We start from the raw sequence: 18,273 nt of genomic DNA, 5'->3' as shown, positions 1-18,273 counted from the left end.
AATCGATTTAAAAATACTGTCATTTAGTCTTTAAAAACCTCTAAAATGTGCCGGTAGAGAAAGGGTTAAGTTAGAATATGTTACATATTCAAGTATTTCTTATGAATCCATATATCTAATTGATACCACCGCACGCGCAGAATATACAGTGTACCTCGCCGCTATATTCGATACCGTGTAAGTGGTATTCTTGGCGAGACACAAATTTGGCAATTTTTCCATAAATATGAGTATATATATATTTAGCGAGAGCTAATCTTAGCGACTTCGTAATTTTCAAGGGAGATAGAGCTTTATTGCATCCAATATCAAATAAAATGTTAGCGATAATGCCGAAATTAAACCATCGCTAAAATTCTGCTTATACGGTGATGCACACAATCCGTTCGGGAGCTAGAGGGTCACTTGGCTTTGGTTGCCTTGATAACGATATGCAATTTTGCTTATAGATGGAGGATAACCTTGTATTTCATTTGCTAACGTTGAACACGAATTTTGGTTGTTTTACTAGCATATACACTTATCACTCGCCGTTTTCAAAACCTGGACCAAACTAACAATTTTCACGATTTGAATTCTTTGGGTTTTTTGGTCAAAACGTCTTGCATTAATAAGCATCTAGACATGTGTTGTTACGTAATAGTCCGAGTCCTCTATAAAGTTATTTTTATCAAACTCACATCATCTGTTGGGGTAATTCTATTGTATGTCCAGAGCTCAAAACTCAAAACCGAGAACGTTTTGAGAAGCAACTTATTCACGCATTTGGACAATGACCTTTGCTCCATACAATCTAGCAATCGTGACTAATACCAAAGTATCCGTAACCTCAAAAGTCGAAGGTATTGTGTCATGGCCGCTCGGTGGATTATCTAAAAGTAATTTATACAAGTATTGATACAAAATGTTGATTATAATTGTACAGTTCCTGTTTAGTCTTATTTGGTTGAAGGTTCCAAATATAATGGATACGATTCTAGTCAATGTATCTTGGACATATTTCATAGATACACACCTGTTCTGTGTTCACTAAATGGCGGAGGGGGTATTTATTTTATATACAGATGTTCACTAAATGGGGGCTATTTATTTTGTATACAGATGTTCACTAAATGGGGGCTATTTATTTTGTATACAGATGCTCACTAAATGGGGGCTATTTATTTTGTATACAAATGTTCACTAAATGGGGGGATATTTATTTTGTGTACAGATGTTCAATAAATGAGGGGATATTTATTTTGTATACAGATATTCGCTAAATGGGGGATATTTATTTTGTATACAGATATTCACTAAATGGGGGGATAGTCATTCTGCATGTATACAGATGTTCACTAAATGACAAGGGGGGGGGGGGGGTATTTATTTCGTATACAGATGTTCACTAAATGGGGGGGGGGGATTTATTTTGTATACAGATATTCACTAAATGGGGGTGGGGGGGGGGTATTTATTTTGTATACATATATTCACTAAATGGGGGATAGTCATTCTGTATACAGATGTTCACTAAATGACGGGGGGTGGGGGGGGGGGGTATTTATTTTGCATACAGATGTTCACTAAATGGGGGGGGGATTTATTTTGTATACAGATATTCTCTAAATGGGGTGATATTCATTTTGTATACAGATGTTCAATAAATGGGGGGGGGGGGGGTATTTATTTTGTATCACCAAGAAGAAATAGATAATGTCATTTATGAAAGGTAAACCCTCGGTTTGTCACCGAGATGTTTTGGTTGCCAAACAGACCGTGGTTTTACGTTTCATAACTCACTTATAATCGCTTTCATACCCTTTGTTGATGCATGTTTTACATTGTTGCCAATCTGTGGTATTCACCGATTGATGACATGATCAGTTAGATTTGATTGGGGATGTCCAGTGAAACAAAGCCTCCTTTTATATGTTGAATACATTGTTGTTTACTAGTATTTGAAAGTAAGCAGTGGCGGATTTAAGGGGAAGGGGGGGGGGACCGGCTGCGACCCCTAAAATGTTCAAAGTTAAGGTAAATCGTGGTATCTTGTTTAGAAAAATGTACTAAACGATAAAAGAAGGAACAATTTCTTCCACTCCAGGAGAAATAAATGACAACATTTTTTTTTATTCATTAAATTTCTTTATTGGGAAAACTTAATTTTTTTCCCAAACCCCTTAAAATTCGCGTCATTTTATTACTTTCACTTTATTAAAAATGATAGAAAATTGTACAAATGACTGAATAGGATACATAGTTCAAGCCCTATAAACTTGAAAAATCTAGGAGCTTCCGGGGGCTCCCCCCTTGGTCCCCATCAGGGCTTCGCCCTGGATCCACTGGGGCCCTCAAACCCCCTGCTTCATAAAGTGGCGCCTCTCGTAACTGAAATTCCAGGATCCGCCCCTGGTTAGTATCCAATGTCCACAGATCGATGAAGTGATCATCGGGATGTTTTAGTTCCAATATGCATTATATGGTGTCATTTTAATATCATTGTTCATGGTCATATTGCAGTAGTAAAAATAAACACATTCGTGATACCATTGTTCAAGGTCGTGTTGCAGTAGTAAAAACAAACACATTCGTAATATCATTGTTCAAGGTCGTATTGCAGTAGTAAAAACAAACACATTCGTGATATCATTGCAAACAATTGTTCAGTCTTACCTCCTGCCTCAGAAATATAGCCATTGGATAATTTTAGCTGGACAACTACAAAATCTGGATATCTACCGAGTCCATGTGTAATAGACTTGTGATTGTCCGCTAAATAAAAAGAAAATAATTTCAATAAAACACGAATTGTCGCATTGCATCTAACGTTCAATACACATTTCACACTCATAAATCAAAAATATTTACACGGGCAATACGATAAGTGGACAAAAACCCTCGTGAGGGAGGGGGAGGCATTCGTTTAATTAACGCATGGCATGGTTTTTAAATGGTCTATAAATGCAATCTGACTTTTAGTTTTAACACCTTATAGTAGTAATGAACTTGAGTTTTCCAAGATAAGGAGTGTATTTTCTTTCAAGCGGTAATTCGCATCGCTATCAATTTATTGATAATTTTTAATGAAAATTTGATATACATGTACAATGGAAGTGCAGGTGATGAAAATAAAATTACTCGTGTTATCATGAGGTTATTGGCATTCTGCCGCATCGAATGTGTGTCCCAAACAGCGACGTCTTTATTATTATGGACTTCTTATGAAATGATAAGACAATCTGGAATCTATGTTCACCGTACTGTAGTGGTATGATAAGGTAATAACGCTAATTCTTAAGATATGGTGTTTCATTGCAACAATACTGCAATTTGAATACATCGAACTGAAAAAAAAAAACCCACCAACAAACATTCTTTGGGCTATGAGATTTTATTAGAATTTAAAATTTCTGATTATTAAAATTGAAGTATTTGACGGATGTCCATTAGTATGATGATAAACAAATACGTATACATCATCAAGTGAATAATTTCCCAGCTTCATGCCATGGTTTTTTTCTCCTTCAGAAAAATCAATGCATCATACAGAGAAGGTCACTGGTGTTATTTTGGAATAATGACAACTGCATGGATTTAAGTTTTTGTTTATCTAATCATCGACCTGCATGCCTGTTTGCATTCATCTAAATCTATGAATGTAAAATTTTGTTTTTGAACTTATCCAATTTTGTTTGTACTAATACGCATATTTAATTTCTGTTATGGACTCGATTTTTGCTTAATCATCACAGTAAACAAGGGAAAGAATGATTTCCCGTGTGTATAAAAAAAAAAACCCACATCAAACCCATGTGTTTCCTATCAACAAGAAGAACAGACTCCGTTGGATCTCTATCCATAATTATTTTTTTAATAATTAACTTTTTGGGACAATGTCCGGTCTAATCTGAAGATTTGGTACACTCTAGCTTTTTTCCCCTATGGAGTAGCACTTAACGAACCGGGAAGACATGATATGAATATGATATGAATGTGTTTCTTATTTCATTTTACAAGAACGATCTATTTTTTCAAAGAACTATAACTTAAAGTCATTCTGCCATCAGCATTACGTATTTCGGATTTTCCAAACAAACGTTTTACAAAATCACGTGAGATCTAAGGGAATAGGAGGCGTGTTCATCTGTGACCGAATCTATTATTTGTTTATTCCATAGAACGCTTTCTAAATTCACTTCAACAGCACTGAAATGAGGACATCTCTAGACCAGAGAAAGCAATAGTCCTTGTCATATTAACTCAGCTGTAGCTCCCCACCCCCTAACAAAACACCATTAACCCCTAGGCACAAACATAACTCTAAACCTATTCCGAATAATAACAATAAACCTAGATACAAACCTAACTCTACTACTAGTCCTAATAATGACTATGAACACAACCCTAATTCTAACACTAGTCCTAATAATGACTATAAACCTAGACACACTCCTAATTCTAACACTAGTCCTAATAATGACTATAAACCTAGACACAATCTTAATTCTAACACTAGTCCTAATAATGACTATAAACCTAGACACACTCCTAATTCTAACACTAGTCCTAATAATGACTATAAACCTAGACACACTCCTAATTCTAACACTAGTCCTAATAATGACTATAAACCTAGACACAACCCTAATTCTAACACTAGTCCTAATAATGACTATAAACCTAGAAACACTCCTAATTCTAACACTAGTCCTAATAATGACTATAAACCTAGACACAATCTTAATTCTAACACTAGTCCTAATAATGACTATAAACCTAGACACAATCTTAATTCTAACACTAGTCCTAATAATGACTATAAACCTAGACACAATCCTTATTCTAACACTAGTCCTAATAATGACTATAAACCTAGACACACTCCTAATTCTAACACTAGTCCTAATAATGACTATAAACCTAGACACAATCTTAATTCTAACACTAGTCCTAATAATGACTATAAACCTAGACACACTCCTAATTCTAACACTAGTCCTAATAATGACTATAAACCTAGACACACTCCTAATTCTAACACTAGTCCTAATAATGACTATAAACCTAGACACAACCCTAATTCTAACACTAGTCCTAATAATGACTATAAACCTAGACACACTCCTAATTCTAACACTAGTCCTAATAATGACTATAAACCTAGAAACACTCCTAATTCTAACACTAGTCCTAATAATGACTATAAACCTAGACACACTCCTAATTCTAACACTAGTCCTAATAATGACTATAAACCTAGACACACTCCTAATTCTAACACTAGTCCTAATAATGACTATAAACCTAGACACATTCCTAATTCTAACACTAGTCCTAATAATGACTATAAACCTAGATACAACCCTAATTCTAACACTAGTCCTAATATTGACTATAAACCTAGACACAATCCTAACTTTAACCCCTAGCCCTAATAATGACTATAAACCTAGAAACAATCCTAATTCTAACACTAGCCCTAATATTGACTATAAACCTAAACACAATTCTAACTCTAACATTAGTCCTAATATTGACTATAAACCTAGACAAAAATCCTAACTCTAACACTAGATCGCCCCCCCCCCCCCAAAAAAAAAAAACAAACACCCAACAACTATAAACCTAGACACAACCATAATTCTAACTCTAGACCCCCCCCCCCCCCCCCCCAAAAAAAAAACTAACCCAAAACAATAACTATAAACCTAGACACAACCTAAACTCTAACCATACTCCCTAAAAAACAGCAATCATAAACCTAATGTTATGTACTATTTTGATATTAGATATTTTAGAAACTGTATTACCGAATTTCATGATTTGAAATCACAAATTCTAAAATTCGTGTTTTAAATTCGAATTTGTTTGGGTAAAAAGACTTTTAAATTTGATCAATAAATTCTACAAATTCTTCAAAACAAATTTCAGAATTTTGAATAACAGATGAAATTCTTAATAACGAATTCAGGAATTCGTTATATACGTTTTTGATAAGTCCTAAATGGGCTTCCGGGCTTCATGTACTATATCAATAATGAGAATTTTACGAAGGAAGTGGAATTAATCAAACTAAGTGGATTGTTTGATGTCGGTTATTAATCATACTAAATACATGTATGTGCGATACTCTACAGAGTTAATGAACTCACCTCTTGAAATGCTATGACTTCCGGATATGGTAAAATTCGCCGGTGGTAAATCACATAACCCCCAAACTTTAATCCTAACGAAACCTCGCACATAGTTGGCTTGAAAAGGACCAGCAAAAGCAGTACCACCTAAAATACATGTATTAAATTGACAATGAAAATAAGGACCACATTAATAGGAAAATGATTTGCATGATTTACAAATTGTATTTTTATTGTTTAGCTTCCAATTCAATATATCATCTAGGAAATAGGTTAGAATTCATCCCGTTCGTTCATGTAATCGAACCCTATATCTATTATTGTTGTCATGAAAAAAGAAAAGAACTTCACCGGTTCTTGGATGTAAAACTTGTACGGTACGATTTTGATGCACCAGGTGCGCATTTCGACAAATAATGTCTCTTCAGTGATGCTCAACCGAAATGTTTGAAATCCAAAATAACTATGAAGTTTTAGAGTTAAATATAGCCAAAAACCGCATGCCAAAAAATTGGAGCCAAATTCGTCTAAGGATAAGAGCTATGAATGAGGGAGATAATCCTTAATTTTGAAATGAGTTTCTAAATTTTATAACATCAATTAAATATACATCCGTATTTTCAAGCTAGTAACGAAGTACTTAGCTACTAGGCTGTAGATACCCTCGGGGACTAACAGTCCACCAGCAGAGGCCTCGACCCAGGGGTCATAATGTAAAACGTATACGGTACCAAGTTTTTGCGAAAAGTTACGATCTGACACCACCGATGAGTTTGCTATCAAGATCACGAAAACTCTCAGAAAATGTACAGGGGAAAGATCGGTAATTAAAGAGATTTATCTTAACAACTGTAGACCAGGACAATTCTATTTACTGCCAAAAATCCACAAAGAAGACATACCAGGCTGTTCAATAGTCAGTGCCATCGGACATCCTGCGAAGAAAATCTCCGAATTCCTTGATTGATATTTCTGTCGGCATGTAGAGGATTTACCTTCATACCAGACACTCCTGATTACTTAAGTAAACCTCTTCTTTGGGTCTGCCGGACAATGCTTCATCACATCACTCATCCAACTTCATCACATCACTCATCCAACTTCTTCATATCACTTATGCAACTTCATCACATCACTCATCCAACTTCTTCACATCACTCATCGAACTTCTTCACATCACTCATCCAACTTCATCACTCATCCAACTTCTTCAACAAGGCTTATCAACATCATATCGACAGAATGCAAAGGGAAACATGGAACCTTAGAATGACAGCATTCCACCTTCAAAGTATCAACAAATCTACTGACCTCACTAAGATGAATATAAACCTTTACCACACCCTGAACTCCAGCTAATTGTTTGATCATATCTACAATACTATAGCCGTATTTCTCATTCTAATTCTAACTTAAAACCACGTTTTCTAGCTTTACATGTTAGCTTATTATATAACATGCTAGTTACAGGTATGTGTGCTAGTCTAGATTTTGAACATCTTGCAAGCGCCCTCTATGATAAAGTGATCAACCCGATGACTTTGGCCACTATAGGTAAAATCAAAATCCTGTCATCAGTTCTTTGCGATTCTATACTGGTCTCGTACATCATCCTTCTGTCTTAGATATGGTCGATAAGGGTAAACCTAGAAGTCTTGATGATTATCCGAATTTCTAGACTGCTAATCCACTGTTCGTTAATTTGGTCCACATCTACGCTCCTCCGTATTTGGACTCTATGCCAAATTTTCAAATTCATTCACATACATTGCATGATAGGAAATTTCACCGGGTATGAATTGATTTTTGCATCGATCATCATCAATGATTAACTTGTCCTCCATTAGATTGATTAACTAATAATTATTATATTGCACATCGTGGATCAGCTCATTGAACGGATATGATTTGCTCTAATTCATTCCCGAGTTACATGTGGCATATTGAATAGCAGGTCAAAAATAACTACCTGTAATTTGTTGCAGTTTTAGTCTAGTTTCTGTGCTATTCGTTTAATTAAGATTTTTCTACCTTTAGTCATCTTATTTAAAATATGTTCCTTTGTCCCGAAGAAGTCCCCAAATTTAAAATTTATTCATGTCGTTGGTCATTAATGTGCATTATGTCACTGATAACTGCTTTAATCTGAGATGAAATGAACATTTCTTTGGGATAACACGACAATTGGTAACAATAAACAATGCTAATCATGAGAACGGTACACCACAAGACCGGATTAATTGCAATAAACGAAATTGTTCTTCAACGAAATATTTTTATACCAAATTTGATTAATCTTGTACCGGTGGTTCTTCGGGGAAAAGTCGGCAGTATGAATGTGAACAGCTATAACAAAAATGGTGGACGACTGACAAATTCTGGTCTAAATGTGAGTTATACTAATTATCTTGGGAAGAAACGTCTTAGACAAAAGAAACGAAAACTGTACATGTTAAAGGAATCACAAGTCAAAACATTCATAAAACATGTTTCCAAACTACATTACATATACATTTACAATTTCAACATACCTGTATAAATCATGACCCCTTTATATGAGTTCTCGTCTCGATAAGGGACAAACACTTTAACATGAAGCTCGTTATACAAATAGACCACTCCACCATACACATTGTCACTATCATCATCTCTTTGTGCCGATCCTGATGCGGGGAAAATGACATCATTTCCGCCCTCTTGAACCTTCACTTGCACTTCAACTTTCGCGGGGATCTGCCCTATAGGATGTGGAATTACAACTGGACTCGATACCTGAGCTTCAATTGGGAACCAACTGCTGATATATATGGATTGCACGTGTACTGTGAAAAAATATAACCAGCATTCAAAATCGTCAAAAATGCAGCAGATTCTGGAAATAAGATAAAACACTGTCCTTAATTGCCCTTATATAATTTCTTTCTTCCTTTATAAACTTTCCCGCCGGATTTGTCATTGATACACTTTTTTTTAGATGTTCAGCTCGTGGTCACAACACATGCTGACTACTAACAGTATACAGTGTACTCGCATATATAATGTAATGTGTACATACAATTTCAAAAGACATTGAATTAAAGATGGTATCAAATATGAAATAATGCTATGAAGTAATGCCCCTCTTGGTTGTACCCCCTTTGATTGGAAGCGTTATTTTGGCTCGCAATGATTTGAGATACATTCATTATATATTTATACTGTGTACTATGTCGACAACTTCCTGTCCATGATAATGCTATTGAAAGTCATTCAGAAAGAAATTCAAAGATTTTCCAAATTTCAGACATTTTAACAATAAAATAGGAGTTTGGAAGCCTTTCCTAGTTAGGATGTTTAGTCCCTACCTACCGAGGATTGTCTAGGTTCTGCCTAGAGAGGACGTTCTTATCCCTTTCAAGCGAGGATTGTCTAGGCTCTCCCTAGAGAGGACGTTCTTATCCCTTTCAAGCGAGGATTGTCTAGGCTCTCCCTAGAGAGGACGTTCTTATCCCTTTCAAGCGAGGATTGTCTAGGCTCTCCCTAGAGAGGACGTTCTTATCCCTTTCAAGCGAGGATTGTCTAGGCTCTCCCTAGAGAGGACGTTCTTATCCCTTTCAAGCGAGGATTGTCTGGTACCTACTTCACGGGGGTTCTCTGTATTCTCCCTAGTGAGGATTCTCTGGTACCTCGTTAGCAAGGGTTACAGAGTCCCGATCTATAGAGCATTATCTGATCCCTCTCAAGCGAGGATCATATTATTTCTCCCGACCGAGGATTTTCTGGATTCTCTCTAGTGAGGAATGACTGGTCCCCCTAGCGAGGATTCTCTGATTTCTCCTAGCCAGAATTGTCTGGTCCTTCCCTAGCGAGGTTTGAGATGTTCTTCCCTAGCGAGGATTACATGAAACACCCATAGCGATGATTATGTTGTCATTAGAGACATTACTCATCAAACTTAAATCAGGCTGTTCAGTTAGTGCAGTAATGAAAGTGCTCTCATTACCAATTGATGAGGAGTGATTATTGTGATATCACTTTAAATCCTCGTAATGAACAGTGAGTGCGGCGCTCTTACTACACATTAGCCTGACCCAAGTTTAATCCTAGTCATAGATGATTGTTATAGTATTTTTACGTGTACCTATACATCTTTAAGCCGCGTTTGATTTCCGCAATCAACAGTGGTGTACTGCTCTTGTTCCTCTGCAAGAGAACCGACATGTCCTATAGACGAAAATCAATAACGATCTTTTGGGATTTCCATGGGCATAACTTGTGCTTCTTTAATAGCTGATCCGTTTGCCTGCCTTCAAGTAGATATTGGCTACATCGACGTTTTATTTCTAACAATACCCATTTCCATCCATATGTCGATTCGATTCATCACAATGACCTCGAAATAAAGGACACCACAGAATCTTCCATATCTATGTCATATTTAAAATTTTTATTGAACAAAGATATTAAACAGCAAACTAACAACTCAACTTTATAAAACAAAATCCGGATGGCTTAGACTTCTCCAATTTCAACTTCCCAGATTTATTTAGTTCATTTTATAAAATGTTTCATATTCATCACATGTATGCATTTTTGTTCAGAATCTGTCGTGTAGTTTACAATATATGCATGGTACTTCGAATTTAATTTTTTATATGACAGATAATATGTTGAGCATATACATGTATATCAAATGTATATTATTTCATATTGTTGTTTTATGCTAATGAAATAAAAAAAACTTCCATATTTATGTAACAACATTCCACTGTCATCTACATAAGATATTCATCTACATATTCTGCGTATGATTAATTTTTTCTAAATTGAGGTAGTTTACTGACAAATAAGCTGATGTTACAGATATTACAACAGTCATGTTTGAAGCCAGCATTTCGAAAATTCTATGTTCGTTATGATGGTCTAATTTGCTAATACCCTCTGTCAACAAATCGAATGATGTCTGATGGTTTTGATTTTACATAGTTACATGAACTGCTTTTGAATACAGATGACTGATCAAGGCTCACGGCGAGTATGACTGGTGAACAGGGAATGCTTACTCTTGCTAGGCACTTGGTCCCACTTGTGGTGTGTACAGAAATCAGTGTTGTCCTACTCTTAGATTTGTATTCTCTTTAGAATTTATGATATTGCGAAATGCTTGAAATTTTTTTTTTTTTCCTCTTCTGCATGAGCGATACTTTAATCAAAGAATGGTAGTGATTATCGATTTTTGTTTGAGATATTTTATTATGAATACTTATAAATATACTAATATCGTGTGTCCTTGTAGATTGGGTGGATGCATAATGTCTTATGTACGGCCTTTAAGCAATATATGAAGGCAGCGATAACCATTTGTACCCACCGCATATTGACGAAAGTATGTTTTGCGTCTCACTGTGCGTAAGAGTTCACGAAGGGAAAAATTATTGGGCAACTCAGAAATAGCGTATTATGTTAATCATTGCAATAGTCAACTCCTACCCGTAATATTCCACTGTTACTGTGCACTGAGACTAAATAAAAATAATATATGAATATTATTAAATAACTTAATCCTTATTGTATTCTAGTCTCTGATTGATTGAAGTCAAATTGAGGAACGCAGGCTATTTTTGTATAACCTGGTTTGGTATGGGGACACACTCTCTTGACAATCAGTTGCCGGAACAATTTTTTTCCTCTCTAAATTAACATCGCAGCACTGATTTGGGCCTTTTATGAAAATTTCGTAAGCATCAATAATTGGCGATGAAAGTTTTATATATCCAATCTACAAAAATAGCCATATGGTCTTAATTTTAAAATCAACATCGCGTAAATTATATGGTCGTTATAATGATCTAGTTTGCCAATACAACATATCATTGGGTCAAATTCTGTCTGATGTCTTTCATACCGATTGATAGGCCGTTCTTGGTACACTGGTTTTGACTACGGGTAACTCCGTTTACCTGGTCATATTGTTAACACGTGGAGCATTGTCAACTGTGCTTTCATGGTCTTTTTTCGGAATCCATGAAGACTTATCTACAAAATACTACAGGTTTCTATTATTTTTATCCGTGCATATGTAAGTCATTCCACAACCAGCTTGGCCAGTTATAATGAAAGTGTGGCATCTCTGACCGGGTTCGACGCCTTCACTGGGTTTGTATCCATGTTTATAATTAACAGTATTCTCTTAGTACTTACTCTTTCGACGTTTCGTATAGCTAATGGTTTTTGCATATATATGGAAGATATTCTCGTTCTAAAATTTGTTGGTTATGCCTGGTTCTATCTACTGATCAGGATATACGGCTCACGGCGGGTGTGAGCGATCGACAGGGGATGCTAACTCCTCCTAGGCAACTGATCCCACCTCTGGTGTGTCCAGGGGTCCGTGTTTTCCCAGCTATCTATTTTGTATTGCTTGTAGAAGTTATGAGATTGATCACTGTTCGTTATCTTCACCTCTCATTCAAATGGTAGAAATAATTCAATTTCTGGTTTAAGATGTGATTTAATGACAACTATGTAAAACTAAAGTTTCAGTAAATGGTACAATTGTAAATACAGCTGTCAAGCTTTGTGGCATAATTCAACATGATGAACAGAATATAAAAAAATCGCAGTTTTTACATTACCTTCTTTTTAATGAGCAATTTTGACCCTTTTTTTTGGCAAAATTATAATAGCTTCAGTTTTGTATACAAATAATGAGGATTACGTGAATCAACAGAAAAGTACATATGTAATATGAGCGTGATTAATTCTACACAATGAGTGCTGCAAAAGTCTAATGGAATATCAATCAATCAAATATTATGGAAAGTTATTTCACCATTATGAATTTAAAAGGCAATAAAACTATTCAATTTATTAGTCACTAACGATTTGTTACACTCGAGGTACACGTGTTCTATCTGTAAATCAGTTGACACTTGTTGCATGAGAACTTGGTCGCAGCCCACGAGAAATATAGATTTAAAATGGAATTCTAGGGCGTATGGCTCAATTTGAAAATTCAAAGAAATTCTCTTGAAAACAGAAAATTTCTTTTATCAATATTTTATTCAATTTACATCTGTAATTTAAACTGGTTGTTTCCACATTAAAATAAAAGAATTAACTGCCGAGCATGTCTTGGTTTTATTGTTAAAGTGGACAATGGATGCACCAACTCTAACATTGAATGTGGCTATGCACAGTATCTTCAGTTTGCTTCAATTTCACGCTAACAGAAATCAGTTGACGCTATTTTTGCCGATGGAATGATTTCTAGATTGTTGTCACGTATGTACATACATGCATATCTCTGGAATTGAAAGGTCCACAGAACTGTTATCGTTATATAAAATTTACATATGACTAGTGGTCTCTATATTTTTTTGGAGATGAGTCTATGCATGGAAACACATGTGTTATAAAAATATGACAAATAGTCTTGAAGCCGATGTACTTCTTAGAAAATTCATTATTGATGCCTTCAATTAACCCAACAAATAAATAAACGAACACATAACAAAGACGTTATTGCAATAATGTCAATAAGACTTACTACACAAATTGCGAATGATCAATTAACAAAAATGATAATTGGAATCATGAAATCATCGCATTCCAGCAATCACCTTCACGCTCTGTGAACACACCATGTTACATGCATTTTTTTTTTCAGATTGAAGGTTGTTGTAGAAACCGTAAATTCAAAGGTACCGCTGAAGCGTGGACTTTCAGTCAGCGGGACTCCGTGTTTTTAACCAATACTGCAATATGGTCGCTGAAATTACTATTACTAATCCTTTTCTGCATGTAGGAATTTTTTAATAGAATTCTGTGAAATATCACTGTTGACATTAAATTGTATTTCTAGTGATATTCTGGTTGTTTTCTATTTACATATTCACTTGATTGACAGTAGAAAAGTAAGTTTTACAGAAATTTTGCATTGAAACGTCGAATATGTACACGTGTTACGAACTCGTACATGCGAGTTTTACGAACTTGCTTCATTTTGCATATATATGAAACTTATACGGCACCAATTTAGATGCACCGGATGCGTATTTCGACAAATAATGTCTCTTCAGTGATGCTCAAGCCAATATTTTGGAAATCCGAAAAAAAATAATCTTGTAGGAGCTGAAAGGAAAACCAGTATGCCAAAGACTGGATCCAAATTCGTCTGAGTATCAGAGCTATGTATGAGGGAGATAATCCTTAATTTTCAAATGAATTTCTAAATCTTATCACAGCAATTTAATATAGATCTATATCCGTATTTTGAAGCTAGTAACGAAGTACTTAACTTCTGGGCTGTAGAGACCCTAAGGGACTAACATTCCATCAGCAGAGGCCTCGACCCAGGGGTTGTAATATAAAACCTATACGGTACCAATTTTGATGCGCCAGATGCACATTTCGACAAATAATGTCATAAAATCGTATATAATAAAATACGTTCAGCAAAGTATTTGCTACTAGAGCTGACTATTGAATCTGTTTGTAAAGATGGTAAGATGTGATAGAGTCTGCATTACTTTGAGTGGAATGATTCCATAGAGGAGTTGATAAAATGAACTCACCAAAACCTATTTTAAAGCCACAAAAACCGATAAATGAGTTGTGCATATAGCCAATTTCTCGTTTCAGATAATGGTCAATATCACATTGTGGATAATTGTGTCACGAAATGTGTATCTGAAACGTTTGGAAACCAGTACATATTCTAGTCAACCAGTATGTGGCCTTATAATAAATCAGCATAAAAAGTGAAGATAACGAACAGTGGTCAATCTTATAATCTTATAAGCAATACAAATCGACCGGTCACACCTGCCGTGAGTCCTATATCTTGATGAGGTAAACGGAGTAATCCGTAGTCATAAGCAGTATATAAAGAACGGACTGATGAAACATGTCATTTAGCATTTGACAAAACGACAGGTAAATGCTATGCATTCACCAAACTATTAAATATTCATACTTACTCCTCCTAGGCACCCGATCCCACTTCGGATGTGTCCAGGGGTCCGTGTTTATGCAACTTTCTATTTTGTAATGCTTATAGGAGTTATGAGATTAATCACAGTTCGTTATCTCCACCTTACATGAAAAAGCATCATTCAACTGGACATAATGAACAGAATATCAAGAAATCCATATTTTATTCCGTCTTTTTCATTGAGCAAGATCATGATTTAGGGCTCAGGCGGGTGTGACCGGACGACATGGGATGCTTACTCATCCTAAGCACCTGATACAACCTCTGGTATATCCATGGATCCATGTTTCCCCAGCTCTCTGTTTTGTATTGCTGGACCCCATCAATCACCTGAGTCACCTTGGCTCATATTCAAAGATATTTCCTATATATTCGTACGTAAAACTTTGATCCCTATTGTGGCCCCAACCTACTCCAAAGGGGGGGGGGGGGGGGGGGGGGGGGCATGGTTTTTACAAAATTGAATCTGCACTATGTCATGAAGCTTTCATGTAAATGTAAACTTTTCTGGCCAGTGATTTTTCAGAAGATTTTTAATGATTGTTCCTATATATTTGTAGGTAAAATTTTAAACTTTTGATCCCCTACTGTGACCACATCTTACCCCCGGGGACCATGATTTTTACAAACTTCAATCTGCACTATGTTAGGAAGCTTTTGTGCAAATGTAAACTTCTTTAGCCCAATGGTTTTAAAGGAGAACATTTGTAAATATTTTTTTTCTATTTATTAGTTATGTAAAACTTTCTATTGTGGCCTCATTATAACCCCAGGGGTCATGGCTTTAACAAATAAGATTTTTCAAGATTTTCCCTATGTATTTGTACCTAAAACTTTCATCTCCTATTACTTCCGGAGGTCACGATTGTAATAAACTTAAATCTGCACCGTTAGAAAGCTTTCATGTAAATTTCCACTTTCCTGGCCCAGTAGTTTTTGAGAAGTTTTTAAAATATTTTCCCGATATATTTATATGCAAATCTCTGATCCCCTATTGTGGCCCCCATCGTACCCCGGGGCAATAATTTTAACAAACGTGAATCTGCACTATGTCAGAAAGATTTCATGTAAGATTCAGCTCTTCTAGCCCAGTGGTTCTTGAGAAGAAGATTTTAAAAGATTTTCCTATATATTTGTATGTAAAACTCTGATCCCCTAGTGTGTCCCCATCGAACCCCCCGGGGCCCACGAATTTAATAACATTGAATTTGCACTATTTGAGGAAGCTGTAAATTTCAGCTCTTCTGGTCCAGTGGTTCTTGAGAAGAAGATCTTTAAATAACCCCACCCTATTTTTGCATTTTTGTGATTATCTCCCCTTTGAAGGGGCATGAGTCTTAATTTGAACAAATTTGGAAGCCCCTCAGCCAAGGATTCCAAGTTTGGTTATGATTGGTCCAGTGGTTCTGGAGAAGAAGTCGCAAATGTAAAAAAAAAACAAAAAACACCAAACTTTAGAGATGGACAGAAGACGTACAACAGGCGATCAGAAAAGCTCATTTAAGCTTTCAGCTTACCTGAGCTAAAACATATCGGAAATTCTATTGCGTGTGGTTTGATTTTCAAACTTGTGAGATTGTTTTTTTTTTTAAAGAAGTGCTAAGGTCCCCACTACCCTGAGCCAAGTTATTGCATAGAGGAGTAGATAAAATCAACCCCCAACGACCAGACTTCTTGGATCCGCGACTTACACTATTCGATCGTGATTTTCATTAAATTGGATGCAATTCGTGTCATTTTGAGCATGGAAGCAAAATGTGTTTATGAAACAATATGTTATGGTCAAACTGAAGGTCAATGTCATCAGGTCATCAGCTCAAAAATGGTACGGAAAGAAATGCCTTGTTGCAAGGAATACACAGATGAAATATAAAGTTCCTATCACTCACAAGTTATGTTTTTGCGGACAAACAGCGAGGCGGGCATGTCATCAACTGTATGCCTTTAAGTCTCCGATTTCGGGATCATACAGACTCTATATTTAGCATAGCAACATGTATTATTTCATACAGTGTAATGCGATAAATATACAAGTTTTGAACTCATTAGGAAATCAATCTGCTAGTAACCCTTATTTGATAACTGTGGGGAAACACTGTTTTTCGTCCAGCATCGTGTTGCTGAAACTGACTGCTAATTGTAATATCAAAGTATTTAAAACAACATTTCTAGAAATAAATTGATAAAACATGAAGAAAGAACTGAAAAAGTAAAACTAAACATAATTACGCGATAGATGTATTGCAAGTTTCGTTCATCTGATGATTAATATTTAATGATACATCACATTTAAGAGTTTCAATGCGTGGATCTGGCTTACCTATCAGAGAGAAGAGTAATCCGTGGACAGAAATCGCTTTCATCGTGGACGTGAACATCACTACATGCAGTGTGTTTTACTACTCTACTGACAAAACAAGACTATGGAAGAAAACAGCTCACGATTCATCAGCCCATAGAACTGTCATACAGGATTCTGTTGACCACCATTGATTTTTGTTTAGTTTTAATTTGTTTTAAGTACATGTACATTTCATATTGAGTTACTTTCTATTGGCTTTGTAATTAGCAATATTTTACTTGCGACCGGGGACTAAAACGCGAAATATTTTATGAGGACGGTATATTATTTGTTTTTCATTTTAAATTCAGCGTGCACGATGTTGCTTAGAATTTCAAGTATAAGTTAAGCACTGGTCCAGCTGAGAATCAAGCTCAGGAGAATAAGTTGAACATTTCTAATCGAAGAAATACTTTTGCACATTAATTATGACAACAATGAAACACTAAATTAAATAATGTGTACTAGCGGTAGTTACATTCTTACTCCAAAACAAAACATTTAACTGCATTGTACTATCATAACGAAATTTGCAATGTAGAAAACAGATGATAGAATTCTGAATTATGGGAAAAGGATAATGAATGAATGGACATTGGCAATATTATGGGAAACAAAAACAACAGTAAGATGCTGAACAAAAATGTCTGAACTTTTCACCGTGAGGTGAGGCGAATGAGATTATTAGTATGTTGTTTATAGCTTGTTTACAAGATCATGAGGGTTAAATTAATTTTGGTCAGAGGAAACGTGTAACAAATCGGCGTGTAAGAAATCAGTCACCAGAGGTCAAGCATTTGTATAACTTATTTAGAAGAAAAAAGAAATTAAAAATTATGCAA

The 18,273-nt window shown here is 35.6% G+C and overlaps 1 protein-coding gene across 1 annotated transcript in view; it reads right to left on the bottom strand.

Annotated features, from left to right (window-relative positions):
* The window catches only part of LOC125675027 (uncharacterized), a 48,159-nt gene extending 30,508 nt beyond the window's left edge, over positions 1-17,651 (bottom strand). The window contains exons 1-4 of the mRNA XM_056159034.1: positions 17,411-17,651; positions 8,648-8,938; positions 6,135-6,263; positions 2,656-2,754 (exon numbers count right to left, since the gene is read on the bottom strand). Of these exons, the coding sequence (XP_056015009.1) occupies positions 2,656-2,754; positions 6,135-6,263; positions 8,648-8,938; positions 17,411-17,468 (577 nt within the window). The 5' untranslated portion in view covers positions 17,469-17,651. The remainder of the gene's footprint in view (positions 1-2,655; positions 2,755-6,134; positions 6,264-8,647; positions 8,939-17,410) is intronic.
* Positions 17,652-18,273: the final 622 nt, after the last annotated feature.

The sequence above is a fragment of the Ostrea edulis genome, chromosome 3 (genome assembly GCF_947568905.1).
Source record: "Ostrea edulis chromosome 3, xbOstEdul1.1, whole genome shotgun sequence".
NCBI classification, from domain to species: domain Eukaryota; kingdom Metazoa; phylum Mollusca; class Bivalvia; order Ostreida; family Ostreidae; genus Ostrea; species Ostrea edulis.
This window is presented reverse-complemented; position numbering and strand designations above follow the sequence as displayed.